Source organism: Pogoniulus pusillus, chromosome 27 (assembly GCF_015220805.1).
Source record: "Pogoniulus pusillus isolate bPogPus1 chromosome 27, bPogPus1.pri, whole genome shotgun sequence".
Lineage (NCBI taxonomy): Eukaryota > Metazoa > Chordata > Aves > Piciformes > Lybiidae > Pogoniulus > Pogoniulus pusillus.
In genome coordinates this window covers 3,378,573-3,405,097 of record NC_087290.1, presented here as the reverse complement: position 1 = coordinate 3,405,097, position 26,525 = coordinate 3,378,573, and the positions used below count along the sequence as shown (strand labels likewise).

The window sequence follows — 26,525 nt, the reverse complement described above, 5'->3', positions numbered from 1 at the left end:
AGGAAGTTCCATGGAAATGTGAGGAAAAATGATTTCCCTGTGAGGGTGACAGACCCTGGAAGAGGCTGCCCAGGGCAGTTGTGGAGTCTCTCTCTCTTTGGAGATATTCAAGCCCTGCCTGAATGTGTTCCTGTGTGATCTGCTCTGGGTGCTGCTGCTGTGGCAGGGAGGTTGGACTGGCTGAACTTTGGAGGTCCCTTCCAGCCCCTGACATTGTGGGATTCTGTGATTCCTTGTCCTATCACTGGGCACCACCCAAAAGGGCCTGGCACTTTGACCTGGACACCCCTCAGATGTTTATAGACATCGATCAAATCTCCTCTCAGCCTTCTCCTGTCCAGACTAAACAGCTCCAGGGCTCTCAGCCTTTCTTCAGAGGAGAAATGTTTAAGTCCCTTAATCATCCTCATAGCCTCTGTTGGACTCTCTCCAGTGGATGCAGCAGCACAGAACACCTGGTGTCCATGTCAGAGAGTTTGGGGTGGCAGAGGCTCCTTTTGGTGCACAAGTGTTGTGTGATATCTCCTTCAGGGTTCATGGTTTGGCCTCACCTTTGGATGCTTTGTTTCCCAGGTGGAGCAGTCTGTAACCAAAGCAGCAGAGCTGGAAAGTCCATCTCACAGCAGCCTGAAGCTGCATGTGGAGACCTGCCATGCATGCTCTGTGGAAGAGGCACCTAAAGGGCCCAGTGCTGAAGGAGAGAAAGAGACAAAGGAGAAGCACTTGAGCCCAGAGCCCCTGCCCTCCCCTAGCCAGGCTGAGGGGCCGGAGGACACCTTCCAAGACTCAGGCATGGGTGGGAACAGCTGCCAGGAGTTCCTGAAGTTGTCCCCTGGCAAGGAGGTGATAAAAGAAATGTCCAGAGTGAAGAGAGAGGTTTGTTTGCCCTTGGTGGAATGTCTCTGCCCGTGGAGGGATGTGGGTTGTGTTTGACACCCCAAAGTGTCGCTCCTCTGCAGCGTCTCTGCTCGCTCTGCCTGGCCCTGTGCCTGCATGCACACACCCCAGGGCTGCCCTGAGTGCTGCCCAGTCTGCTTCCTGACACGCTGCAGCTGGAGGAAGCTAGAGTGCTGCTGGAGTGCCTGAGGAAATCTCTTTTGCTTTTCAACAGCAGGAAGAAAAGATGTCTGAGATGGGGAGACGGCAGCTGACCCTCTTTGCTGAGCACAGCCGGAGTTCTGACCTGTCAGACATCTTGGAGGAGGAGGAAGAGGAAGATGAACTGTCTTCAGAAGCTCTGGAAGAGAAGAAGTGGGACCAGAGAGATTCAGGTTACCAGGAGAATGGGGAAAAGGTAACTTGTAGCAGAGGAATGCTTCTGGGGAGCTCCAGTGCAGCCATCCCATGTCATCAGCTCACAGGAGGAGGTCCTGGTCTGAGCCCAGCACTCCCAACAGTGCTTGGCTGAGTTCCTGCCTGCTCTGCTTTTACTCCCAGTGTTGTATTCAGACAGTAAAAAGGCAAGTTCCTTGTTAGAGGGTGGGTTTGTGTAATCAATGCACCCGGGGTTTAATGAGTTGGAAAAACACACAATGTAACATGAACTTTGGAACCCAGGCTTGAAAATCAATCCTATTGATCAGCTTCTTAATGCAGACAGCAGGAGTGAGCACACAGGAATCTGTGAGGTCCAGCCTTCTGCAGGCCCTGCACCAGCCTGCCCTTCCCTCCTCAGGCAAAACAAGCATCTCATACCAGTCCTGCCAGCAGGATGCAGCTGAAGAATCACTGAGTGCAGATTCTTTTGCTTACACCTTGGTGCTGTCTGTAGGAATGGTTGGTCTGTAGGAGCAGAGCCCTCCCTGCCTCTGCAGCTCAAATGTTGCAGCAAGTGAGGAACCTGGGAGGCATAGTGGGTGGGAGGCTGCCCATGAGCCAGTGGCCAAGAAAGCCAATGCCATCCTGGGGTGGATTAGAAGGGCTGTGGTTAGTAGGTCGAGAGAGGTTCTTCTTCCATCTCTACTCTGCCCTGCCGAGGCCACATCTGGAGTACTGTGTCCAGTTCTGGGCCCCCCCAGTTCAAGAAGGACCTCAGGGAACTGCTTGAGAGAGAGCCACAAAGGTGATGGAGTGGAACATCCTCCTTATGAGGAGAGCCTGAGGGAGCTGGGGCTGTGCTGCTGGGAGAGGAGGAGCCTGAGAGGGGACCTCATTCGTCTTTGTAAAGATGTAAAGGGTAAAGGCTGCAGCCAGGCTCTGCTGGGTGATGCCCAATGCCAGCATGAGGGGCAATGGTGGAAGCTGAGGCATAGGAAGTTCCATGGAAACATGAGGAGGAATTTCTTCCCTGTGAGGGTGACAGAAGCCTGGCACAGGCTGCCCAGGGGGGTTGTGGAGTCTCCCTCTCTGGAGACCTGCCTGGATGTGTTCCTGTGTGATCTGCTCTGGGTGTTCCTGCTCTGGCAGGGGGCTTGGACTGGCTGAGCTTTGGAGGTCCCTTCCAGCCCATGACATTCTCTGATAACTGCCAACTACTGACAGAGCTGAGCTGAGAGTGATTTTGTTGATTCATCTCCCAAGTTCAAACAGTTCAAGCTACAGAGCAGCTGAGACAAGTCCATAGCTCCAAGCTGCATGGCTGGGAAGTGGTGTGTGATTGTGCAGGGGACAGCAGTGGAGATGAATATTCCTGAGGGAAGGCTTTGAGGTTGAATGACTGAGAAGTGAGAAAGGTTTGCAGGAAATGTGGTAAGCCTGCATAGCAGGAAAGCAGCCTGGTTGTTTGCATGTGCCACAAGAACATCTCTGGTTTGTTGGTGCTGATCTGGGTGGCTGCTAGCCTGCAGCACAAACACACTGAGTCTGGGGAGCACTACATTCACAGATTCACATCAGGTTGGAAGGGACCCTCAAAGGTCATCTTGTCCAACCTTCCTGCAGTGAGCAGGGACACCTCCAACTAGATCAGGCTGCCCAGGGGCTGGGCAGTGGCAGTGATCAGCAGCAAACAGTCTGATGATTGTGGAGTATATTTGGTACCTGCAGCATATTTGCTGCTGCTCCTTTTCTTCTTCTTAAGGGGGTTCTGCTTCCTGGGTGGGGAGAATGGGCCTGCAGTGCAGTGTGGCCTTTCCCTCTCACCCTGTCACTTGTTCCCTGCCTCACTTTGCTACAGCCTCCTTTCAGGGGGTTGTAGAGAACTAGAAGGTCTCCCCTCAGCTTTCTCTTCTCCAGGGATCTGAACAAACCTGCTCCTGCCTGTAGCTTAAGCCATTAATAGCTACATTTGCTTTGTGAACTTCTAGTGACTGTTTTGAGACCAATGACATGATGCAAACTGTCTGGAGAGTTGAGCAGGAAACCTCCAGAGGTATCTTCCAACATAAGTCCAACCTACCTCACTTAATCATCTGGGATTCTACCTCTTTATACTGTTTTTACACACAGCAAGAGGCAAAACATCAGTTCCAGGGTTGGTCTAAGACAAATTGTCAAACCCAGCAGTGTTTTCCCTGAAGTTTTATCTGACCTGGGAGGCTCTGACCCAGCTGCAAGTGAAATCCAAGTCTGTGTGACCCCTTTGAGGTCAAAGGTTTCCCTGGGGATTTGTGGCAACTCTCTGCCCCTGGATTTACAGAGAGTAAACTGCTGTAGAGCTGGACCTTGACAGATGCTGGGAAGGGCCTTCTATAGCAGCAACGTCTCCAAGGGCTGTCCTGCTGCACAGAGTCAGTTCCATCTGTTCCACTGCAAGAACAGAGAGGTAAGAAAAGTCCATGGATCCTGCTGTGAGACTCATCCCTGTGGAGGGAGGAACCTGCTGAGCTCTGGAGTGCAGTGAGCAGCCCTGGAGGAACTGTGTCTCTCCTGCCCTGTCACCCCACACCGCACTGGGGCTGCTGAGGCTGTGAGGCATCAAGTGAGCAGGGCGAGAGGTGGTGCAGAGAGTTGTGTGTGCAGAGGCAGAGGCTGGGAGGGAGCTCTTCCATGCATTGGCCTTCCTTGCTTTGCTCCATCTGAGTGTCCTTTGCCAGAAGCTCCATTGCTCTCCTTCGCTTCCTCCCCTTTGCTTCGCTGCAGCCCCTCCCCCGCCGTCGCCGCTCCATCCTGCTGTGCTGGGAGGGAATCAGCTCTCACTTTGCCTCTCTTTTTTTAATGTTTCTTTCCTCTCTTTTTCCCTTTGCTTGTCCTGCCTGTGGCTTTTCTCGGGGGCTGGGTACAGATGGATCTTTGTGATACTGACAGCGATGAGGAGATTCTGGAGAGGATACTTGAGCTGCCGCTGCAGAAGACCCACAGCAAGAAATTGTTTAGCATCCCTGAGGTGACTGAGGATGAGGATGAAGAGGAGGATGAGAAGTGTGTTACAGAGGGAAAGGCAGGTGCTCAAGACTCCTCGGAAACGCACCCCCACCCTTCAGGAGGGACGGAGAAGCCACTCCACATCAAGGAGCCCTTTCAGAAGGCGGATGGCAGTGACAGCTGCGCACATCTGGCTCTGCGGGAGGAGCGTGGTGCTCGGGAGAGCAGAGGGGATGCTGGCCCTGCGAACCCTGCCCTTACCCAGCTGGCCTGGAGCCAGAAGAAGGCAAACTGGAGCTGCCAGGAGAACGATCCAAAGTCTGGAAGCGGGTTGAATCCCACCTGGAGCAAGAAGAAAGGCAGCAGTTACCAAGAGAAGAGCCGGGGCCGGTCTGAGATGGGTAGGAAGAGACAGAACGATTCGACGGAGCACTGCAGTCGCCTGCTGGGCAACTGCAGCCAGATGGGAAGTGGCTTATACAGAGCTCCTAGCCTCAGGGAGGAGCTGAACGTCGTGAGCAGTGCTGGCGGTAAGGAGGGGTTTGATGTGTACAGCCGGGCCAGGCAAGGCAGCTTACGGAAAAACCACCCCAAGGCAGCGGGTTCAGGGTTTGCAGAACCTGCCGGGATGGCCACAGGCTGCTGCAGCCCCAGGAGCCTGGAGATAGACATCGAGTATGACTCCGAAGATGACCAGGATTCGACCTGTGCATCCCCCCCCGAGAGCAGGCGGTGGCCAGAAAGGTCCCAGAGCTGCCAGGGGGACTGGAGCGATTGCTCCGATCGATCTGAGGTCGCCCACACGGATGGCAGAAGGGAGCTGACCAGGCTGGAGATGCTGGAAGAGCAGAGCATGGAGTGGGCTGGCTCTCCGCGCCAGCGCCTGCGATACTTGAGCCGGGAGAAGGAGGCGCAGAGATGTGAGAGCAGTTCTGAGGAGCAGGGCTGGGAGCTGGACTGTAAGTCACCTGGCTGGAGAAGGAGGCTCCAACATCCTTCGAAGGGGATACGTAGCACCTCCTTGCACAAAAGGGTTGGGTGACTTTTCCTATTCTGGCTTTGAAGCAGCTTGCAGTGGCGTTAGCTTCCCTCTGCTTCCCTGGCCTGCCTTGTCTCTTGCTTTGTTCCGTGTTGTCCAGAGGAAGGAGCCCTCCTCTAGGATTGTCTGGGGAAGATACCTGAGAGATTCTGTAGCTCTCTGCTGCTCCATGGCTTTTCTTGTATTAGCTGCTTCTGCTTTTCCTGCTGACTGACCGAGTGGCACCGATGCAGTATTCCTTTTCACACTTTGGCCTTTCCTCCCCACGGCAGGAGGCTGAGGGACCCAAATGCAAACCTTCTCCCCTTCCTCCCCACCCCCCCCCCTCCCCCACTTGAAATAAGCCCCTTGGCGAAAGCTTTGTTGTAGCTGATGACTCTCCTGTCCTTGCCTCCCCGAGGGGCTGGTCGGTGGTGCCTGGCAGGCTGCCTGCCTCTCCTTAGTTTGTCTCTGCCAGCCCCCTGGGTGTGTTTGCAGCTCTGCAGTGTCCCAGAAGAGGAATGTTGCATTTGGATGCGCTGCTCTTTGTGGAGTGCGTTTGGGCTGAGCGCTGTTCACGCCGGGCGTAAGGCAGAGGCTGCTACTAACTCTCTGATTGCTTAACTCTCCTGTTGCAGGCATCCGGTAGTAAAGATCCTAGGGGAGAAACTAAGATCCAGGAGCTGCCTGGCACGGCTGCCTGGCAGGGTCCCAGCCGAAGAGTGAGCAAGAGCATAAGAAGAGGCCAAATGCAGAAACCTTTGCTCTCCAGTCCAGGTGAGTGGTGAGGGGCAGAGAGCTGGGCAGCAGGAGGCTGTTGGAAACGGCAGGGGAGAGGCTAACAGCATCTGAGCCAGGCAGGGAAATGGGACTGACATCATCTCTGGAGTGTGCCCAGAGAAGGGCAGTGAGGATGGTGAAGGGTCTGGAGATCAGGGCTGGTGAGGAGCGGCTGAGGGAGCTGAGGGTGTTCAGCCTGGGGAAAGGAGGCTGAGGGCAAACCTCATTGCTCTCTGCAGCTACCTGAAAGGAAGTTGGAGCCAGGTGGGGGTTGGGCTCTTTTGCCTAGTATCAGGTGATAGAACAAGAGGAAATGGCCTGAAATTGTGCAGGGGAGGTTTAGGCTGGATCTTAGGAAACCTTTCTTGATGGAAAGAGTGGTCAGGGCCTGGCACAGGCCAATGGTGGAGTCCCCATCCCTGGAGACATTCAAGGAGTGTGTGGCCATGGCACTTGAGGACATGGTTTGTTTGCCTTGGTTGGTGTTGGGTTGCTGGTTGGACTGAATGATCTTAAAGTCCTCTTCCAACTGAACCAAGCCTGTGTTCTGTGGTGTGTCCTCTGTCTGCACACAGATCCTCCAAGGAGCACTGCTTCAGAAACCTGTGGTAAAGATGATGGTGTTAGAATATTTGTGGCTCTCTTTGACTACGACCCTGTTTCCATGTCTCCTAACCCTGATGCAGCAGAAGAGGAGCTTCCATTTAAGGAAGGACAAATCCTGAAAGTAAGAGCACACCTTAGTGAGCATCTCCTACTCTGTGTGTATCTGATGTTCCAGGGACAGCATAAACCTTGGGAGGCAGAGACTCCTCTGTTTTGGGAGTTTCCTTAGCTTCCTTTTGTCCCTTCTCTGTGCATCTCAGTCCCTGTAGCCTCAACAGCCTCCCTGACCCGGCTTTTCCCTTGCAGGTGTTTGGAGACAAGGATGCTGATGGCTTTTACAGGGGGGAATGTGCAGGGAGGGAGGGATACATTCCCTGCAACATGGTGTCAGAAGTCCAAGTGGAGAGCAGTGAAATCAAGAAGCAGCTCCTGAAGCAGGGGTTCCTGCCTGCTGACACCCCGATGGAGAGCATAGGTACTGTGTCTGCTTTCCCTGCCTGCTGGGCTGCTACTGACAGCATCTTTCTTCACTGAGCATGGAAGGCTCGGTCATGCTGCCTAGCTCAGCCCACCAAAATGATCTCTAGGTCTGGGCTCCAGGATCTGAAAGCTTGTTCAGTGGATGGCTGAGGGAGTAGGTCTGGATGGCTGAGGGAAGCAGGTGTTGTGAGGTCTGTGTTCATACCTGAGTGCTGCAGCACAGCACTGCCCAAGGCTGCATTTGGAGCTGCTGGGTGCCTAATGTCAGCCATGGACCTGCTGAAACAGATCCATAGAAGGGCCACAAAGATGATCAGAGGGCTGCAGCATCTCTGCTCTGAGGAAAGGCTGAAAGAGTTTGGGCTGTTCAGCCTGAGGAAGAGAAGGCTTCAGGGAGACCTCAGGCATTTCATTATCTGAATGGGACCTACAGGAAGGCTGGGGAGGGACTGTTTAGAAGAGCCTGTGGGGTAGGACAAAGGGCAGTAATTTGAAACTGGAGCAGGGCAGATTAAGGTTGGACATCTGGAGGAAGTTCTGCACAGTGTGGCTGGGGAGACACTGGAACTGGTTGCCCAGGGAGGTGCTTGAGGCCCCATCTCTGGAGACATTCAAGAGCAGACTCAGTGTGGCCCTGGGCAGCCTGCTCTAGTTGGAGGTGTCCCTGCTGACTGCAGGGCAGTTGGACAAGATGCCCCTTTGAGAGTTCACAGTATCACAGTACCATCAGGGTTGGAAGAGACCTCACAGATCATCAAGTCCAACCCTTTACCACAGAGCTCAAGGCCAGACCATGGCACCAAGTGCCACGTCCAGTCCTGCCTTGAACAGCTCCAGGGACGGCGACTCCACCACCTCCCCGGGCAGCCCATTCCAGTGTCCAATGACTCTCTCAGGGAAGAACTTTCTCCTCACCTCCAGCCTAAATCTCCCCTGGCACAGCCTGAGGCTGTGTCCTCTTGTTCTGGTGCTGGCCACCTGAGAGAAGAGAGCAACCTCCTCCTGGCCACAACCACCCTTCAGGTAGTTGAAGACTTCCTTCCAACCCACTGCAATCTGTGAATCCCTTCTCACCACAGTGAGCTGCTTGGGTGCTCCTCACCTGCCACTTTGCAGCTGTTAGTGGTACAAGGGTTTCTTTTCTTCTGAAATAGGAAGCAGAAGGAAGTTTGTCTGCTGTGTCCTGTGCTATGGCTGATGAGCAGAGATCCTCTGTGTGTGTGGGATGTGGATCATGCCTTGTCTGAGTCCACGTAGAAGGAACAGAGACCTGAGCTTTGCCCATGCAAACCTGCCTGCTTCCCAGAGGAGGCACCTCCAGCTGCTCTGCTGCCTGTTCACTCTTCCAGATGCTTTGCACTCTCCATTCACTGTCTGTTTCTCTTGTCTATTTATTTGCTCTTTGTTTTGTTTCTGGTTTTTTATGAAGGAAATGGCACATTTTCTCCACCTCCACGCCGCCAAACTGGTCCTCCTCCAAAACCCAGGCGCTCCAAGAAAGGTCTGTGTCAGCCACTGCTTCCTCTTTTGGGTTTTGCAATAGCATTCCAAAGCTGCAGTGAGTTTGTTACCACTTGCTCACAGGGACACTCTGAGGTTTGTCTCTGTACTGCTGCTAGGAAGTGGAAAGAGAAGCCCTCCCTGTGCTGCTGTTGAGTTTTTAACAGCAGTGATGCCTTTGGTTAGTTTTGGAGCTTGACCTCTGCTTCTTGTTAAGGTCCATGGGTCTGGTGTAGGCTTTGAGGTGCATGAACAGTTTGCTTCTGTTGTTTGCTGCTTTGGTCTTTATTCTTTTTGTTGGTGTTTGTCAAGTGTGAGGTGTGGTCACTGTTGCAAGGTGAACTCTCACTGATGAGATCTTTTCTTGCTCCAGCAGGGTTGGATAAGCAGGAGAAGTATAAATCTCCTCCAGGTGAGAATTGATCTTTCTTTCTCTGAGCAGGTAATGCATGTTAGTAATACAGAGGTGTTGGTACTCAGGGGCCAGTGCAGGATCCCTGTGCTGGAAGGAAATTGCCATTCTCACAAAAGAAGAGGTTTAAGTCTTCAGTAGTGGATGCAGAGTCATAGAGTTGTTTGGGTTGGAAAAGCCTTCCAAGATCATCCAGTCCAACCATCAACCCCAACGCCACCATGGCCCCAGGTACCATGGCCACAGGTTTCTTGAGCACCTCCAGGGATGAGGACTCCACCACCTGCCTGGGCAGCCTGTTCCAATGCCTGGCTACTTCCAGCAAAGAAATTGTTCCTGGTATCCAGGCTAAACAGGGAGTCTCTGAAGGTGGAGGCTGCACATGTTTGTGTTTTGGAGCAGCAGAGAAATCTCTTCCTCAGCTGATGCCTCAGTTGTTCAGATCCAAAGTCCCTTGAGAAGGTGCTCACTCTGCTTAGATGCACAATCATCTCTTGATGACCAGAGAGGCCAAGCCTTCAATCCCCTTGCTTAGTCCATCCAGTGTGAAGGTGCAGCCTGCTCCCTGCACGATGAAGCCCTTTGTGCCGAGCTCTGTGCTGCTGTGGCCAGGCTGCCAGTCAATGCTCTCCAGGGCTCTTGCTGTTCCCCTAGCACTTGGAGGTTAAATTTTGGAGCTCAATAGCAGAACATTGCCTGGAGGGAGGAGAAATGTCCATTTGGAACCTTATGAACAGACTACTGTCTTCTCTCTCTACATATATATATATATATAAAAGATTAAAAGAGGGGAAAAAAAGGTGGAAAGGAGGCAGATGGGATGGGGAAGGGTGAAGGTGTGGCCAGGGTGTATAGTATCTATTATTATGTGTCTATAAATAGAAAATCTAGAATAAAACATTCATGTATGTGGAGTTGTCATCCCCAGATGTGTTGAAGCAAAGCCTGGATGAGGCACTGAGTGCCATGGTCTGGTTGGTTGGTTGGGGCTGGGTGCTAGGTTGGGCTGGATGAGCTTGGAGGTCTCTTCCAACCTGCTTGATTCTATGACACCAGGATGGTGGCATGGGCAGATGTCCCTCTTTTGTGCTTGTGAGTTGCTACAGGAGATCAGAAAACTACTTTATTAGTCATAGTATCATAGAATGGCCTAGGTTGGAAGGGACCTCAAGGATCATCCAGCTCCAACCCCCTGCCATAGGCATGGACACCTCCCACTAGAACAGGTTGCTCAAGGCCTCATCCAACCTGGCCTTGAACACCTCCCTGGGCAACCTGTGCCAGTGTCTCACCACCCTCAACCTGTGCCAGTGTCTCACCACCCTCACTGCAAACAACTTCTTCCTACCACCCAGTTGCAATCTCCCCTCTGCCAGTTCAAACCCATTGCCTGTCATCCTGTCATCACAGGACCTTGTCAATAGTCCCTCCCCAGCCTTCTCTAAAGCCTCTTTCTCCTATTCACTTCCCCCCTCTTTGGCTCAGCCCACTTGCAGGATGAGGGAGGACTTGCTGTGATTTGGGATCTTGTCCTAGAACTTCCAACTGAGGATATTTTGGTTTCTTTTTGTCATGCAGGACAGAAACATAAAGACTTTGAAGCTGAGCTGCTGGCTCCTCGAAGTATGGTGGCTGTCTTTGACTATAACCCTAAGGAGAGCTCTCCAAATGCAGATGTTGAGGTAGCCACCAGCTGCTGGCTGCTTTTAGAAGTTTATTGCTCCTCTCTTTGTTTGGATTGGGTTTGTTTTTTTCCCCTTCTATCCCAAGACACTTTGGACTTTGGTCACAACAGAGACAGTTCCAGCTGGGTGCTATTGCTGCTGAAAAGGGGTTCCCTGAAGTTAGAAAGTGTAAAGTTTGCTGATGTGCTCTCTTGCATTCTCTGGTAGCAGTGTTCAGGTATCTGTGAAGCACTGGAAGCAATAAACCCCTGCTGATTTTCAGCATGTGTCACAGTGAACCTGTGTGAGCATCCTCTACTGAATGACCAGGAGCTAAGCAGATGTGAGCAGCAGGAAGCAGCTCCTGCTCTTAGCAAATGATTCAGGGCACACTCTGGTGAAAGAAAAAGCCTCCTTAAGGTGAGGAGCAAGTGAGGGAGCTGGGGTCGTTTAGCCTGGAGAAAAGGAGGCTGAGGGGAGACCTTCTGGCTCTCTACAATTCCCTGAGTGGAGGCTGAGCCAGGTGGGAGTTGGCCTCTTCTCCCAGGTAACAAGTGGAAACAGCCTTAAGTTGCAGCAGGGCAGATGTAGATTAGACCTTAGGAAAAATATCTTCCTTGAAAGGGTTATCAAGTAGTGGACCAGGCTGCCCAGGGCAGTGGTGGAGTCCACATCCCTGAGGGGCTTTCAAAGGTGTGTAGATGTGGTGCTGAGGGACATGGTTTGGTGGTGCTGAGGGATGTGGTTTGGTGGTGCTGAGGGACATGGTTTGGTGGTGCTGAGAGATGTAGTTTGGTGGTGCTGAGGAACGTGGTTTGGTGGTGCTGAGTGATATAGTTTGGTGGTGCTGAGGGACATGGTTTGGTGGTGCTGAGTGATATAGTTTGGTGGTGCTGAGGGACGTGGTTTGGTGGTGCTGAGTGATATAGTTTGGTGGTGCTGAGGGACGTGGTTTGGTGGTGCTGAGGGACATGGTTTGGTGGTGCTGAGTGATATAGTTTGGTGGTGCTGAGGGACATGGTTTGGTGGTGCTGAGTGATATAGTTTGGTGGTCCTGAGGGACGTGGTTTGGTGGTGCTGAGTGATATAGTTTGGTGGTCCTGAGGGACGTGGTTTGGTGGTGCTGAGTGATATAGTTTGGTGGTGACCTGGCAGGCCTGGACTCAATGATATCCAAGGCCTCCATTCCAGTGGGATGAGTCTGGAATCTGTTAGAGGTAGATGTTTCCCAGCTAACAGTTCTGTGAAGTGCCTCTGAAGCCATTGAGTCATGAGTGGGACACAGCCTGTTTGGAGACTCCACCTTTGCTATCTTAGAGCAGCTTTTTTTGCCCTCACTGGGCAATTTCTTCCCTGAGAAGAACCTGCTGACACCTTTGTCTTTGCTCTTGTGCCCGTGGAGTGTGTGCTGGGTTGGCTGGCAGGACAGGTAGGAGTGATCACAGAATCAGAATCACACAAAGTCAGGGGCTGGAAGGGACCTCCAAAGCTCAGCCAGTCCAAACCCCCTGCCAGAGCAGGAGCACCCAGAGCAGATCACACAGGAACACATCCAGGCAGGGCTTGAATATCTCCAGAGAGGGAGACTCCACAACCCCCCTGGGCAGCCTGTGCCAGGCTTCTGGCACCCTCACAGGGAAGAAATTCCTCCTGATGTATCTATCCATGGAACTTCCTCTGCCTCAGCTTCCCCCATTGCCCCTTGTGCTGTCAGTGTGCATCACCCAGCAGAGCCTGGCTCCAGCCTCCTGCCACTCACCTTTGCATCGTTATAAATGTTGGTGAGGTCACCTCTCAGTCTTCTCTTCAAGCTCCAAGCCCCAGCTCCCTCAGGCTCTCCTCCTAACAGAGCTGTTCCATTCCTCTAAACATCTTTGTGGCTCTGTGCTGGACTCTCAGCAGTTCTATGTCCCTCCTGAACTAGGGGGGTCCAGAACTGGATGCAGTGCTCCAGATGTGGCCTCAGCAGAGCAGAGTAGAGGGGCAGGAGAGCTTCTCTTGACCTACCAGCCACAGTCCTTCTAATCCAGCCCAGAATGGCATTGCCCCTCCTGGCCACCAGAGCACATTGCTGGCTCATGGTGAAGTGTGTTGTGTGGTCATGTTCTGATCTTCTCCTTCACAGGGGTTCTGTAGTGCCTAACCCCTGAGCACTGCATACACAACAGGCTCATCTGAGGGACCAGCCTGTAGCAGTCACATTTAAAGGAGGCAAAGGTGTTTCTGGTGCTTGCTCAGCTGCTTCTCCCCAAGAAGAGGTGGCAGGGACTATTCTGAAGCATTAGAGATGGGCTCTGCTCTGCTGTGAGTATAGGAAACCCTTTCTTAGTGCTGGGTTCCACAGTTGCCCACTGCAGCTGCTCTGCTGCAGGTTTTGGCAGAGTGGCCTCCCTCTCTCAGGGTCAGGTTGTGCTGGAAGCCCAGGGTGACCTCGTGTTTCTGGTGAGACATTCCAGGCAGTGCTTCCCTCCTGTGACTGTCCTTCTCTTGCTCTTTGCAGGCTGAGCTGACTTTCAGCGCCGGGGACATCATCACTGTGTTTGGGTCCATGGATGATGATGGCTTCTACTACGTGAGTCCGGGAACGGGAAGCTGCTGGGGCTGCGGCTGAAGTCGCTGGAGTCCATCTAGTGGCAGGAGAGCATAGAATCACAGGATCATAGAATCAGTCAGGGTCGGAAGGGAGCACAAGGAGCAGCCAGGTCCAACCCCTCTGCCATGCCCAGGGACACCCTACCCTAGAGCAGGCTGCACACAGCCTCAGCCAGCCTGGCCTCAAACACCTCCAGCCATGGGGCCTCAACCACCTCCCTGGGCAACCCAGTCCAGCCTCTCACCACTCTCATCACCAACAACTTCCTCCTCACCTCCAGCCTCACTCTCCCCACCTCCAGCTTTGCTCCATTCCCCCCACTCCTGACACTCCCTCACACCCTCAAAAGTCCCTCCCCAGCTTTTTTGGAGCCCCCTTCAGATGCTGGCAGGCCACAAGAAGGTCCCCTGGGAGCCTCCTCTGCTCCAGCCTGCACAGCCCCAACTCTTTCAGTCTGTGCTCACAGCAGAGCTGCTGCAGCCCTGTGAGCATCCTTGTGCCACAACAGGTTACCCGGGATGGTGGAGGAAGCCTCATCCCTGGATGTTTTCAAGGCCAGGCTGAGTGGGGCTCTTAGCAACTTGCAGGGTAGGAGAGCCCTGCAGAGGGACCTGGCCAGGCTGCATGGGTGGGCAGAGGCCAAGGGGATGAGATTGAAGAAGGCCAAGGGCAGGGTTCTGCACTTTGGCCCCAACAACCCCAAGCAGCACTACAGGCTGGGGCCAGAGTGGCTGAGAGCAGCCAGGCAGAGAGGGAGCTGGGGGTGCTGGCAGAGAGGAGCTGCAGAGGAGGCAGCAGTGCCCAGGTGGGCAGCAGAGCCAATGGCATCCTGGGCTGGCTCAGGAGCAGTGTGGGCAGCAGGACAAGGGAGGTTCTTGTGCCCCTGTGCTCAGCACTGCTCAGGCCACCCCTTGAGTGCTGTGTCCAGTTCTGGGCTGGTCAATTACAGAGAGCTGTTGAGGTGCTGGAAGGTGTTTGGAGAAGGGCAGCAAGGCTGGGGAGGGGCCTGGAGCACAGCCCTGTGAGGAGAGGCTGAGGGAGCTGAGGGTGTGCAGCCTGCAGCAGAGGAGGCTCAGGGCAGAGCTCATTGCTGGCTGCAGCTGCCTGCAGGGAGGCTGTAGCCAGGTGGGGTTGGGCTCTGCTGCCAGGCACCCAGCTACAGAAGAAGGGGACACAGCCTGGAGCTGTGCCAGGGCAGGTCTAGGCTGGATGTTGTTAGGAAGTTGTTGTCAGAGAGAGTGATTGGCATTGGAATGGGCTGCCCAGGGAGGTGGTGGAGTCTGTGTGGCTGGAGGTGTTGAAGCCAAGCCTGGCTGGGGCACTTAGTGCCATGGTCTGGTTGGTTGGGCAGGGCTGGGTGCTAGGTTGGACTGGCTGAGCTCTCTTCTAACCTTGTTGATTCTGTGATTCTGATCTAGTGTGAGGTGTCCCTGCCCATGGCAGGGGAGTTGGAACTGGGTGATCCTTGGGGTCCCTTCCAGCCCTGGCAGTTCTGTGATTTTCTGTTTGTTATTTCTCCATCAGCCTCAAAACCTGATGTGAGAACTCAATGTTGGTCTTGCAGGGAGAGCTGAACCAACAGAGAGGACTGGTCCCATCTAACTTCTTGGAAGCTGTAACTGCAGATGGAGGCAAGGAACATCATGCAAAAGACAAAGAAGCTTTCCCCCTGAGTGCTGAGAGCCAGGTAAGACTCTGTGCCCCTGCAGGGAGCAGACATCCAGCCTGTGGTGTGGCTGCAGATGGGGCACTGCACAGCCTGCAGCATCTGATGCAGTCATTCACATTGTTGCATGCAGCTTGGTTCATCCCATGGGAGATGCTCAAATGTCTAGAAGGGAGTCCTAGGAGGTCTTCTTGAAGGCCTGCTCAGAGTGCAAACAAAGCAGCAGTGTGCTCTGGGGCCTCAGTTTCCTTATGGTCAGGTGAGCAAAGAGCATCCCAGCTCCCACCAGCAAATTGTTTGGCTCCACAGGAGGATCAGTGGTGAAATCCTGCTGCAAGCAAAGCAGCTGAGTGCCCAGGCACAGGACCTTGACCATGCTTCAGAGTTCTGGAGTTAGTGATACCCACACACCAAGCTCTTCCCATCCTTAATGCAGTCTGAGGGGCTTCCAGATAAATTCCCAGCACACTGGGGAGCTGTGGGATGGATCCTGAGGCTTTGAAAGCATCCCACAGGAGTTCAGAGGTTGATCTAACCTCTTGAATTACCTTGCTGATGCTCTTAAAGCAAATGCTTCAACAGGAGCTGTGGCTCCTCTGCCAGATTCAGTCTGCCCTTAGTGGGGGAGGCTGAAAGTGTAGAACCTCCCTGGTCACTCCTGGACCTCATCTGCTGTCTCATTCCAGAGAGAGGGAGACAGAGAGGGACACAGCTTGATCCCAGCTCATGTGTACTCAACCTTCTGTTCATCCTGGGAGGTTATTGGAGCTGTCCAGTGGTGCCAGGCCCATAGAAGTGTGTAAGGGCAGGCCCAACCTGGCTGAGAGTCAGTCCTTAGGGAAGTGTGTGCCCCTGAATCCTCTGTTGCACTCCCCACTGCTGCCACCCAGGCTTCCCTGCTCTCTGCAGTGTTCCTTGTCCTAGTTTCCATGCTCAGCTCTTCTTTTTCTCTGTTCCCACTATTCTCTGTCCCATTTCTGTCTTGAAATGCTGCCTGATCTCCCTTGGGCTTCACTTGCAGCCTCCTCTCCTGCTTCCAGGCATTTCAGGCTTTATGGGTACAGGGTCTGAACTGTCACCCTTGATGCCACCTTATGAAGGGCAGGTTTCAGGCTTGCCTCTGAAGTAAGGTTTGTGGGTAGCTTGTGGATCACCTCCTAAACTCAGAAGTTCTCTGGGTCCCTTGTGCTTGCCTGGTCCCTTTCCTCCCAGCCTGTAAGTGCTGCTCCATGCTGGCACATTGCAACAGATCCTGCCTACACCTGCCAACATGAGGAGCCCTGGAAGGGAGTCAGGTAACCTTCAGGGCTCAGGGTCAGACATTTGCAGATGTGAAGAGTAAGAGAGAGGAATTTGGCTGCTTAACAGTAAGATCCACAAGGAATCTGCCCTTATTTCCCATATTCCTGCTTCCATCCCTCTCTTCTGGTGTGCTGCTGAGGAGACTACAGCACCAGTCTCACCTGCCATCTCCTGGCCTTGTCACTGGCCTTACAGGCTAACAAGGCCCTGTCTGCTCTGCTGCTGAGCAGGCAGCATAGCTGCTCCTGCTTGCTGCCCTGCAGCTTGCTGCTGCTCTGCTTTCCTCTCTGTTTTCCACTGGTGCTGGGTTCAGCAGTGGGTGACTCTTCCCTGGACACAGTACCATGGCCCAGAGAGTTCTCTGTGCTGAAGGCTGTGAGCTTTTTTCCTGTGGTTCATGACATTTCTGATGTGACAGGAACAGCTCAGACACAATAGGCAGGGTCCAGGCTTGCCTGCTTTCCACACCTTCCCATTTGTCTCCACTTCTCTCTGCCAGGGCTTCAGCAGAGCTTCCCCAGCTTGGGTCTGCAGAGCAGGAAATGTTTGTCTTAAGTCAGGATCCATTTGATAGGTTTGGTGCTCAACTAACCCCTGAGCTGCTGTAGAATCAAGAGAATCATTTAGGTTGGAAAAGCCTTTTTAAGATCAAATCCAGCCCTTAACCAGCACCACTAAACCATGGCCCTCAGCTCTACACCTGCACATGGTTTACACATCTTTGTAGCCTGAGGTCTGGGGACTTGGAATATTTAGGTGATGATGATGAAGCCAATTTAATATGAGTGAGAATCATAGAATAGTAGAACAGTTTGGGTTGGAAGGGACCTCCAAAGCTCATCCAGTCCAACCTCCCTGCACTCAGCAGGGATATGCTCACCTAGATCAGGTTGCCCAGAGCCCTGTTGAGCCTCACATTAAATATCTCCAGGGATGGGGCCTCAACCACCTCTCTGGGCAACCTGTTAACAGTGTTCCACCACCCTGATGGTGCAGAACTTGTTCCTAACACCCAGTCTAAATCTGCTCTGCTCTGGTTTGAAGCCACATTGGCCATCTAGGCCTGACTTTGTGTTGGCTGCTTCTGTGCTGTGCCAGACTGCCTCCTGTCCTGCTGCTTCCCTGCTTCACCAAGGAGGGGATTCTGCCTGGATGTCCCATGGGCTTCTGGCTTAGCACTCCTTAACCATGTGGAATCCTTCCTCCTGCCTGGGCTTTGCAATCCAAATCTATCCAAATCTCCAAGACACCTTTACCCCCTTTTGAAAGCAGTGCAGTTACCCTGCTCAGCCCCAGACCTGAGACAGTTAACTGCAGTGAAGTGCATTAGTTCAGTGTGTTTATGCTCAGTGATTGCTGAGGAGAGGCAGAAGCTGACCCCACTGAGCTTTTGGCTCTGTCACAGCAGTCACAACATCCCTACCCATGGGCAGAACACTTGCTGGGTAAGGCAGAAGCAGCACCTCCTCCTGTAAATCATCTGAGGCCCATCCTGAGCTAGGATGGACTCTCTCAGTGTTGCAGTCATAGAATCATAGAATGGTTTAGGCTGGAAGAGACCTCAGACATCATCCAGCTCCAACCCCCTGTCATAGGCAGGGTCACCTCCCACTAGAACAGGTTGCTCAAGGCTTCATCCAGCCTGGCCTTGAGCACCTCCAGGGAGGTTGTGGAGCACAGAAGCACAGAACAGGTCCCTCAGGGCTTCATCCAACCTGTCCTTGAGCACCTCCAGGGAGGTTGTGGAGCACAGAATCACCCAATGTGATCAAAGATCACATTGGGTGATTCTGTGCTCCACAACCTCCCTGGGCCACCTGTGCCAGTGTCTCACCACCCTCACCCTGTGCCAGTGTCTCACCACCCTCACTGCAAACAGCTTCTTCCTAACACCCAATTTCAATCTCCCCTCTGCCACTTCAAACTCATTCCTCCTCTACTCCTGTCATGACAAGACCTTGTCAGTAGTCCCTCCTCAGCCCTCCTGGAGCCCCCTTCAGATACTGGAAGGCCACTCCAAGGTCTCTTGGAAGCCTTCTCCTCTCTAGGCTGCACAGCTCCAACTCTCTCAGCCTGTCCTCAGAGCAGAGCTGCTGCAGCCCTCTGAGCATCTTTATGGCCCTCCTCTGGACTCACTGCAGCAGTTCCATGTCCTTGTGTTGGAGGCTCCAGAACTGTGCACAGTACTCCAGGGGGGGTCTCACAAGAGCAGAGTCATGCCTGGGGCATGACTCCATAGCACTAAGGACCTTGCTTGTTGAAGTGGTATGGTGTTGGCACACACAACACAAACAAGCACCTTTGGGTTGTAGGGACTGGGGTGGCTGCCAAAATAATCACCAAGAGCAAAAGATGCCTGGCAGCTTCTGGAGGAGTGCTGTGTGAAGAGACTCCCATCAAACTTGGCAGTCTCAGCTTGGGCTCTGACACATCCTGGGGCATGGGCATGCACTGTGGCATCACAGCAGGGCTTTGGAACTTGTGTCACAGCTGGTTCCAGTGGTGGCAGAAGCTTCTCCAGCACCATCAGGAGCGACGTTGAAAGTCACTTGTAACTTCTTGGATCTGAGGTTTGGATGCTTCCCTTCTCCCTGCTGCTGTGCCAAAGGCCTGAGAACAAGGACAGTTTCCTTTCCCAGAATGAGCTGGGCAAGGTGGTACCATTTCAGAATGAGGGGACAAATGCAGCTGCCTGAAGGAGGTGGCAGCACTTCAGCTTTCAAACCGAAAGCATTTGCAGATTGGATTAAGCAATAACAAAAGCCTCAATACCACAAAGAAGCAATAAACAAAACCACACAGCACAAGGAGGAGCATCCAAGAAGTTACAGTCAGCAGCCAGGGCCCTGAAACACTCCTGCTTCCCAACTTAGAGCAGTTGCTTTAATGCTGCAGCTGTGGAATGAGTAGTTTTTGGCTCAGTGATGTGCAGTTGCTGTCAAAAGAGTGATTGTAAAGGACCTGTCTGATTCTAATTGATCTCATCTATTTATTTCTGCCTGTCTTGTGCACCTGTGATGGTTCTTTTCTTCAGAGAATGAGGAAGAGAAGAGTCCAGTGATAGATATGAATGATACATAGAGAGCAACCATGTAAGTCTTTGTGAGAAGACCTCTTCAATCCCCCACACCGAGGGGCCTGGGGCTGTGCTTTTATCCTTTCCTTGCTTCTGGTTTGGCAGGCTGCTTTGGGGCTCTCCTCTAATAAGTCCACCTTCAGATCTGGTGGCCTGACAGGTGGGACTCTGGATCAATGTATTTAGAATCCCAGAATGGTTTGGGTTGGAAGAGACCTCCAAAGGTCCTTCAGTCCAACCCCTCTGCAGTCAGCAGGGACATCCTCCACTGGAGCAGGTTGCTCAGAGGCCTGTTGAGCCTCACCTTGAATATCTCCAGAGATGAAGGCTCAACCACCTCCCTGGGCAACCTCTTGGCAGTGTTCCTCCTGGTGCAGAACCTGTTCCTAACATCCCATCCTAACTGTTGGGAACAGTTATCTGGTGACTTTGGGGACCAGATGGGACTGTGCTGGATATTCAGCTTTAGATAAGAGATGCTTTGTAATCCTAACCCTAATCCTGGCCCTTCCACCACTGCTCAGGCACATCAACAGCCAAAAGCTGTGTTCAGCCTTTGCAAGGCCCTGCTCAGGATGGTCACACCTCATGTTTACCCTGTGGCTTGTAATTTTGGAGTTTATCCTTTCCTGAGTATAGTCCTGACCCACCCTTGCACACCATCAACTTAAGAAAGGAGGAATATTGAGTCCCTGAACCTTACCTTGTGCTGTCTGACAGCACTTGCACAGTTTTGAGGGGGGAGAGGTTTGGTGGGGGCAGAGCTGTGGCTTTTCCCTTGGTTTCAAACATTGTTTGCTTGGAATTGTGGCAATCTGCAATCCCTGAGGCAGCACTGAAAACCAGCCCCATGAACACTAACCTGACTCTTCTCTTTAGCAGCCCTAAAGCTTTCCTCAGGCTCTTGGCAGAGCAATTTCCCCTCCATGTTTCTCTTAGAGAAGAACCCCTCAGTGTTAGTGGCATTTGTCTCTTACCAGATGAAATCTGTGAGTTGGTTCTGTTGCTTTTCTGCCAAGTAGAGACCTCTGAGAACCTCTGCTGGTGGTTGTGTATCAGGTTGCCTATAAGTGTGTGGAAATCTGCCTGGGAATTGTGGACCACAGCTGGGAATCATCAGGATTTTCCAGCCACAAAGGCAGGGAACTTCTGGGCACTGCCTTTTAACTGCTTGCTCTTTGGTAGTGGTGTTTATACTGCAGCATCCTTGTCACAAGGACATAACCTGTGACATTTGTGAGTGGATCTGGGTCCCTGCCTCTCCATGCAGGCTCCACAGGAGAAACTGGAGAAGGTTTATTGGGCCACTTCAAATCATAGACTGGGTTAGGCTGGAAGGGACCTCAGAGATCATCCAGTTCCAACCTCCCCCTGCCATAGGCAGGGACACCTCCCACTAGAACAGGTTGCTCAAGGCCTCATCCAACCTGGCCTTGGACACCTCCCACTAGAACAGGTTGCTCAAGGCCTCATCCAGCCTGGCTTTGAACACCTCCAGGGAGGTTGTGGAGCACAGAATCACAGAATGTGATCAAAGATCATCGAGTTCCAACCCTGCTGCCATGGGCAGGGACACCTCCCACTAAACCAGGATTGCTCAAAGCCTCATCCAGCCTGGGCTTGAACACCTCCAGTCCACAACTCCTCTGGGCAGCCTGTTTCAGTGTCTGCCACCCTCAGAGTAAAGAATTTCTTTCTCATGTTCAATCTAAATCTGCCCAGCTCTAGTTCCAAACCATTGTCCCTCATCCTGTCACTTCCAGCCCTTGTCAAAAATCCCTCCCCAGCTCTCCTGTACCTTCAGTTCCTGGAAGGCTGCTCTGAGGTTTCCCTGGAGCTTTCTCTTCTCCAGGCTGAACAGCCCCAACTCTCTCAGTCTGTGTCCATGGAGGAGATTCTGCAGCCCTCTGATCATCTTCCAGGCCCTCTGCATCCTTCCTGTAGGCTCCCTTCAGGTACTGAAAGGCACCACCAGTGCCAGCTGCCAGCTGGCTGTGACACCATTCACCACCACTGTCTGTGCCCAGCCCTGCAGCCAGTTCTTGACCCATTCCAGAGTGAATCTGTCCCAGCCACACGCTGCCAGCTGTGCCAGGAGCTGCATGTGGCAGACAGTGCCAAAGGCTTTGCTGCAGTCCAGGCAGGCTCCATCCACAGCCTGCCTCACATTCAGCAGGCAGGGAGCCTGATGGTAAAAGGAGCTCACTCCTTTGCCTGGTTTCCTGTTTCCCCTGGAAACTTCCTAAGTGGATCTACAACTGCCTAGAGGAGCTGAGCCTTGGCAGGGTGAGGGGTGGGGAGAAGCCAGGCTTCTGAGGCTGCTGTGGTGTCCTTCACCAACTCTAATTCCTCTTTTGTTCTTCTCTTTTCTACCCCTCCACAGCTCACTCCAGATGGGTCTGTCGTTCAAAGTGACTCCTCACCAACTCCTCCTACTCCACCACCTTCCTGCCTCGTGATGGGTGAGGAGAGTCCAGAGCAGGCATCGCTGGCTGTTCTCAGAAGCAGCTCTGGGCAGAGCAAAAGGAAGAGAGGCTTCTTCTCCAAGGGCAAAAAGCTCTTCAGAAAGCTTGGGGCCGCTAAGAAAACTTAACCAGGGACCAATGGCTGTGTCCAGGCTGCCTGTGCAGTCCATCCAGAGACTGAGAAGCGAGGAGAAGCCCTCTGCAATAAGCTGAGCTGAGTGTTTTCCTAGGGACAAAGTGTCTGGTGACCAGAGAGAACTCTTGGGTGGCTCAGTGAGCTCTGGGCTCTGCTGAGAGCCCAGCCTCTGGTGCCCACCCGGTGTGGGCAGTGGCTCTGCAGACGACCTGCTGGTGCTGGGGTTGGGGGGGGGATGTGCATGGCCTCAGCTCTAGGATGCAGCTACCTCCACAGTAGTGTGTCCTGCTCCCTGCAGCCCTCCATGCACTGCTCCCTTGTAAATATCTCTTCCTTTCCAAACGCTGTCCTGGTTGTAAGTTAACTTTTCCCAGCAGAGCCCCCAGCACCCTTAGCAAGAGCCCTCTCCTACTACACCCCCTGGTACTTCTCTGCTCCAAAAGAGGTTGTCTCAACTCCTTCCCTTCCTGCAAAGAAAACTTGCACTTTCTTTTGGTTCTGTTCCCATCAATCCCTTTGTGGTTTGGTGTTTGGTTTTTTTTTTTAGCTTTGGGTTTCTGGGTTGGGGGTTTTTGTTTTTTGGTTGCTGTCTCTGGGCTGATGAGTGAAGTTCTTTGTACTGTAAACCTGTAAATAAGCAGCTGTGCCTAGGAGCATCCCCCAGGGCCTCAGCCAGGTTTCAGCAGGAGGAAGGAGGTCAAAACTTCTGCCCCTTAGAGTGGGCTTTGCTGGAAGCTTGCTCTTGGCTGGGTTTTTTTCCCCTCCCCTCCCCTTTCCCCCAGGAGCTGGTTGGGGACTCTGCCTTATCAATCTTATTTATTTCTCTATTTATTTATTTATTGATCTCCCTTCCCTCACCCAATCTTATTTATTTCCTTCCTTATTATCTGCCTCTTTATTCCCTTATTTATTATCTGCCTCTCCACCAGTTTCAACGTGGCTGAGATTGGGATTTGGGCTGCTCCTGAGGCTATGAGCTGGGGGTGGATGCTGGAGAGTTCAAAGCTTCTTTTGATGATGATGATGTGTTCAGACACTTCCCTTTGCAAAGCCACAGAAAGGGTTTCTTTTTGTACTCCCTGATTTTCTTATCCTTTCCAATGTTTCCTTTTCCTTCTGCATGTGGGTTTCTTTTTTTTCCTCCCAGTGGGGTTCTTTGGGGTTTGGTTTTGTTGTTTGAGGCTGAGCTGTGAGGTAGGTGAGCGATGGCAGCGCGCGGTGGCGGCAGAGTGTTGGTGACCTCTTTTTATTTCATATCGAATTTTATTGATAATAAAAGTCTATTTTCACACAAAAAAAAGCCCCAACCCTCACAGTTTCCTTACCAGAAAAAAACCCAACCCCCACCCCAATAACAACAAAACAAAAGCAGAAGTTTCGGTCATGCCTTCTAAGAGGGGTGGGAGAGGATGAGAATGATTGGCATTGGAATGGGCTGCCCCAGGGAGGTGGTGGTGGTGGAGTCCTCATCCCTCGAGGTTTTAAAAGAGCTGCTCCATCATTTTCATGTCTCCTCTCTTCACCTGCTCCACCAGCTCCATGGCCTTCCTGGATTGAGGGCTCCGGACCTGGATGCAGTAGTCCAGGTGAGGTCTCGCCAGAGCTAAGTGGCAGAATTCCCTCTCTGGATCTGCTGGCAGCACATCTGTCCATGCCCTCCTCTGGAGCCTCTTTGCACTGTGCCCACTTCTGGGACACTCAGTGTAAGAAAGATGTTGAGGTGCTGGGAGGTGTTTGGAGAAGGGCAGCAAGGCTGGGGAGGGGCCTGGAGCACAGCCCTGTGAGGAGAGGCTGAGGGAGCTGGGGGGGTGCAGCCTGCAGCAGAGGAGGCTCAGGGCAGAGCTCATTGCTGTCTGCAGCTGCCTGCAGGGAGGCTGTAGCCAGGTGGGGTTGGGCTCTGCTGCCAGGCAAGCAGCAACAGAAGAAGGGGACACAGCCTGGAGCTGTGCCAGGGCAGGTCTAGGCTGGATGTTGGGAGGAAGTTCCTGTCAGAGAGAGTGATTGGCATTGGAATGGGCTGCCCAGGGAGGTGGTGGAGTCTGTGGCTGGAGGTGTTTGAAAGGAGCCTGGCTGGGGCACTCAGTGTTGGGTGCTAGGTTGGACTGGATGATCTTGGAGGTCATTTCCAGCCTGGTTGGTTGTGTGACCCTGGCCCATGCCTGCAGCCCCTGCTGCCAGGGCCCCTCACCTGTTGCTGCACTCTCCGCTGATGGTTCGGTACTCGTAGGAGTCGTCGCAGCTCATTCTCTTGTCCTGCTGCTCACAGCCACTGGCCTTGAAGATCAACTCCCTTTGAGCTGGGGTCAGCAGGTCTGCCAGGCAGCAGCAGAGGAGAAGCATGCAGGAGCACACTGGGGAGGTCTAGTTCTGGGCTCCCCAGTGCCAGAGAGGCTCCAGGGAACTACTGGAGAGAGCCCCAGAGAGGCTCCAGGGATGCTGAAGGGACCTGAACGTCTGCCTGGTGAGGAGAGGCTGAGAGACCTGAGGCTGTGTAGTCTGGAGCAGAGGAGACTGAGAGAAGATCCTGTTCATGTTTGTAACTACCTGAAGGGTGGGGGCAAGAGTCACAGAGCTAAGCATGGTTTAGTTAATTAAAGTGTGCTAGGTTGGACTCAGTGATCTCAGAGGTCTTTTCCAACCTGGTTAATTCTGTGTGTGATGCTGATGGCTTGAGGATGCTCCAATTAATCTAGGAGCCTTCCTTTCCTCTGGTGAGACTGAGCCCTGGGGCTGTTTAGAGAAGCCCCAAGAGTGGCTCTGGTGTGCTGCTGCTTCTTTCTGGGACACAGCCTGCACAGAGAAACTGTGATGAGAGTATCCTCACACACTGCAATCCATGTGGGCTGGAGCACTGCAGCTGCTTGGAGAGAACCCACAGGGCACTTAGGATCACAGAATCAGTCAGGGTTGGAAGGGAGCACAAGGAGCAGCCAATGCCAAGCCCCCTGCCATGCCCAGGGACACCCTACCCTAGAGCAGGCTGCACACAGCCTCAGCCAGCCTGGCCTCAAACACCTCCAGCCATGGGGCCTCAACCACCTCCCTGGGCAACCCATTCCAGCCTCTCACAACTCTCCTGCTCAACAACTTCCTCCTCACTTCCAACTTGAACCTACCCACCTCCAGCTTTTCCCCCCACTCCTGTCACTCCCTCACAGCCTCAAAAGTCCCTCCCCAGCTGTTTTGTAGCCCACTTCAGATCCTGGCAGGCCACAAGAAGGTCACCTGGGAGCCTCCTCTGCTCCAGCCTGCACAGCCCCAACTCTTTCAGGCTGTGCTCCCAGCAGAGCTGCTGCAGCCTCTCAGTATCCTCCTGGCCCTGCTCTGGACACTCTCCAGCATCTCCACATCTCTCTTGTCCCAGGGGCTCCAGAGCTGGATGCAGGACTCCAAGTGGGGTCTCAGCAGAGCAGAGCAGAGGGGGAGAATCCCCTCCCTGGCCCTGCTGCCCACACTGCTGCTGCTGCAGCCCAGGCTCTGCTTGGCTCTCTGGGCTGCAAGTGCACACTGCTGGCTCCTGCTGAGCTTCTCCTCCAGCAGCACCCCCAAGTCCCTCTGCTCAGGGCTGCTCTCCAGCCACTCACTGCCCAGCCTGCAGTTGTGCTTGGCATTGAAATGTTTCAGGAGATCATCCCAATGAACCTCTGTCTCCTGGTGGGAGGAATTGGGGCAGGACTCAGGGCAAAGGCAGGCAGAAACCTTTGAAGAAATAAAGTTGCTGCAGCCATGGCTGCTGGAAGGGATTTCCATAGCTTCTGAAGCAGGCTTGGGAAGTGATCACAGCCATCATGAGCTGGTAGTGGCCCTGCAGGAGGAAGTTGGTTGCTCTCCTAACTGAATTTACCAGCCCCTGTTTCCTAAAAGAGGAGTTTGAGGTCTTTTGAAGGAAACTGTCGTTGCTTTATCAGATCAGCAGGGGAGGAACCCAGGAGCAAAAAGCCTTCAGCAGAGAGCCAGCAGCTGCCTGTGCTGGGAGCTGCCCATAGCTGGAGGCCACCTGCCTGCAGGAGGCTCCTCAGCCCTGGTGCTGCCAGGAGGTGCACACTGGCAGCCTCCCAGCACACTGCCACGGAGTCACAGAACCAGAGAATTGCTTTGGTTGGAAGAGACCTTTGAGATCCTCCAGTCCAACCATTCTCTGGCTCTGCCAAGGCTGGTGCTCGCCCATGGCACTCAGCACCACTCCCCTGCCTCTTTGGAACCCCTCCAGCAGCAGGGACTGCACCACCTCCCTGGGCAGCCTCTGCCAGTCTTTGAGAACCCTTTTGGTGAGGAAGTTTCTCCAGTGTCCAACCTAAACCTCTCCTGGTGCAACTTGAGGCCATTTCCTCCCCTCCTATAGCTTGATACTAGGGAGGAGAGACCAAGCTCCACTCTGACCTCCCTTCAGGGAGCTGTAGAGAGCAATGAGGTCTCTCCTCAGCCTCTTCTCTAGGCTGAGCACCCACAGTTGCCTCAGCTGCTCCTGCCCAGCCCTCTTCTCCAGGCCCTTCCCCAGCTCTGTTGCCCTTCTCAGAAGCCTCACTGTGGGCTTCAGCTGTCTCATGGGAGAGCAGAGGGGGTCAGAGTCTCTTCTGAAGGCAAA

The 26,525-nt window shown here is 53.3% G+C and overlaps 1 protein-coding gene across 9 annotated transcripts in view; it reads left to right on the top strand.

Annotated features, from left to right (window-relative positions):
• Nucleotides 1–23,240, top strand: part of TSPOAP1 (TSPO associated protein 1) — a 96,880-nt gene extending 73,640 nt beyond the window's left edge. For 4 of the 9 annotated variants that reach the window (XM_064166183.1, XM_064166181.1, XM_064166177.1 and 1 more), the window contains 12 exons: nucleotides 574–876; nucleotides 1,112–1,294; nucleotides 4,163–5,275; nucleotides 5,899–6,037; nucleotides 6,616–6,767; nucleotides 6,953–7,121; nucleotides 8,556–8,627; nucleotides 9,000–9,038; nucleotides 10,617–10,720; nucleotides 13,203–13,274; nucleotides 14,860–14,982; nucleotides 21,723–23,240. In XM_064166183.1, the coding sequence (XP_064022253.1) occupies nucleotides 574–876; nucleotides 1,112–1,294; nucleotides 4,163–5,275; nucleotides 5,899–6,037; nucleotides 6,616–6,767; nucleotides 6,953–7,121; nucleotides 8,556–8,627; nucleotides 9,000–9,038; nucleotides 10,617–10,720; nucleotides 13,203–13,274; nucleotides 14,860–14,982; nucleotides 21,723–21,932 (2,679 nt within the window). In that variant the 3' untranslated portion in view covers nucleotides 21,933–23,240. Of the gene's footprint in view, nucleotides 1–573; nucleotides 877–1,111; nucleotides 1,295–4,162; nucleotides 5,276–5,898; nucleotides 6,038–6,615; nucleotides 6,768–6,952; nucleotides 7,122–8,555; nucleotides 8,628–8,999; nucleotides 9,039–10,616; nucleotides 10,721–13,202; nucleotides 13,275–14,859; nucleotides 14,983–19,297; nucleotides 19,356–21,722 lie in introns of all 9 variants that reach the window. The other 5 variants (XM_064166182.1, XM_064166179.1, XM_064166178.1 and 2 more) reach the window with 5 other exon arrangements.
• Nucleotides 23,241–26,525: the final 3,285 nt, after the last annotated feature.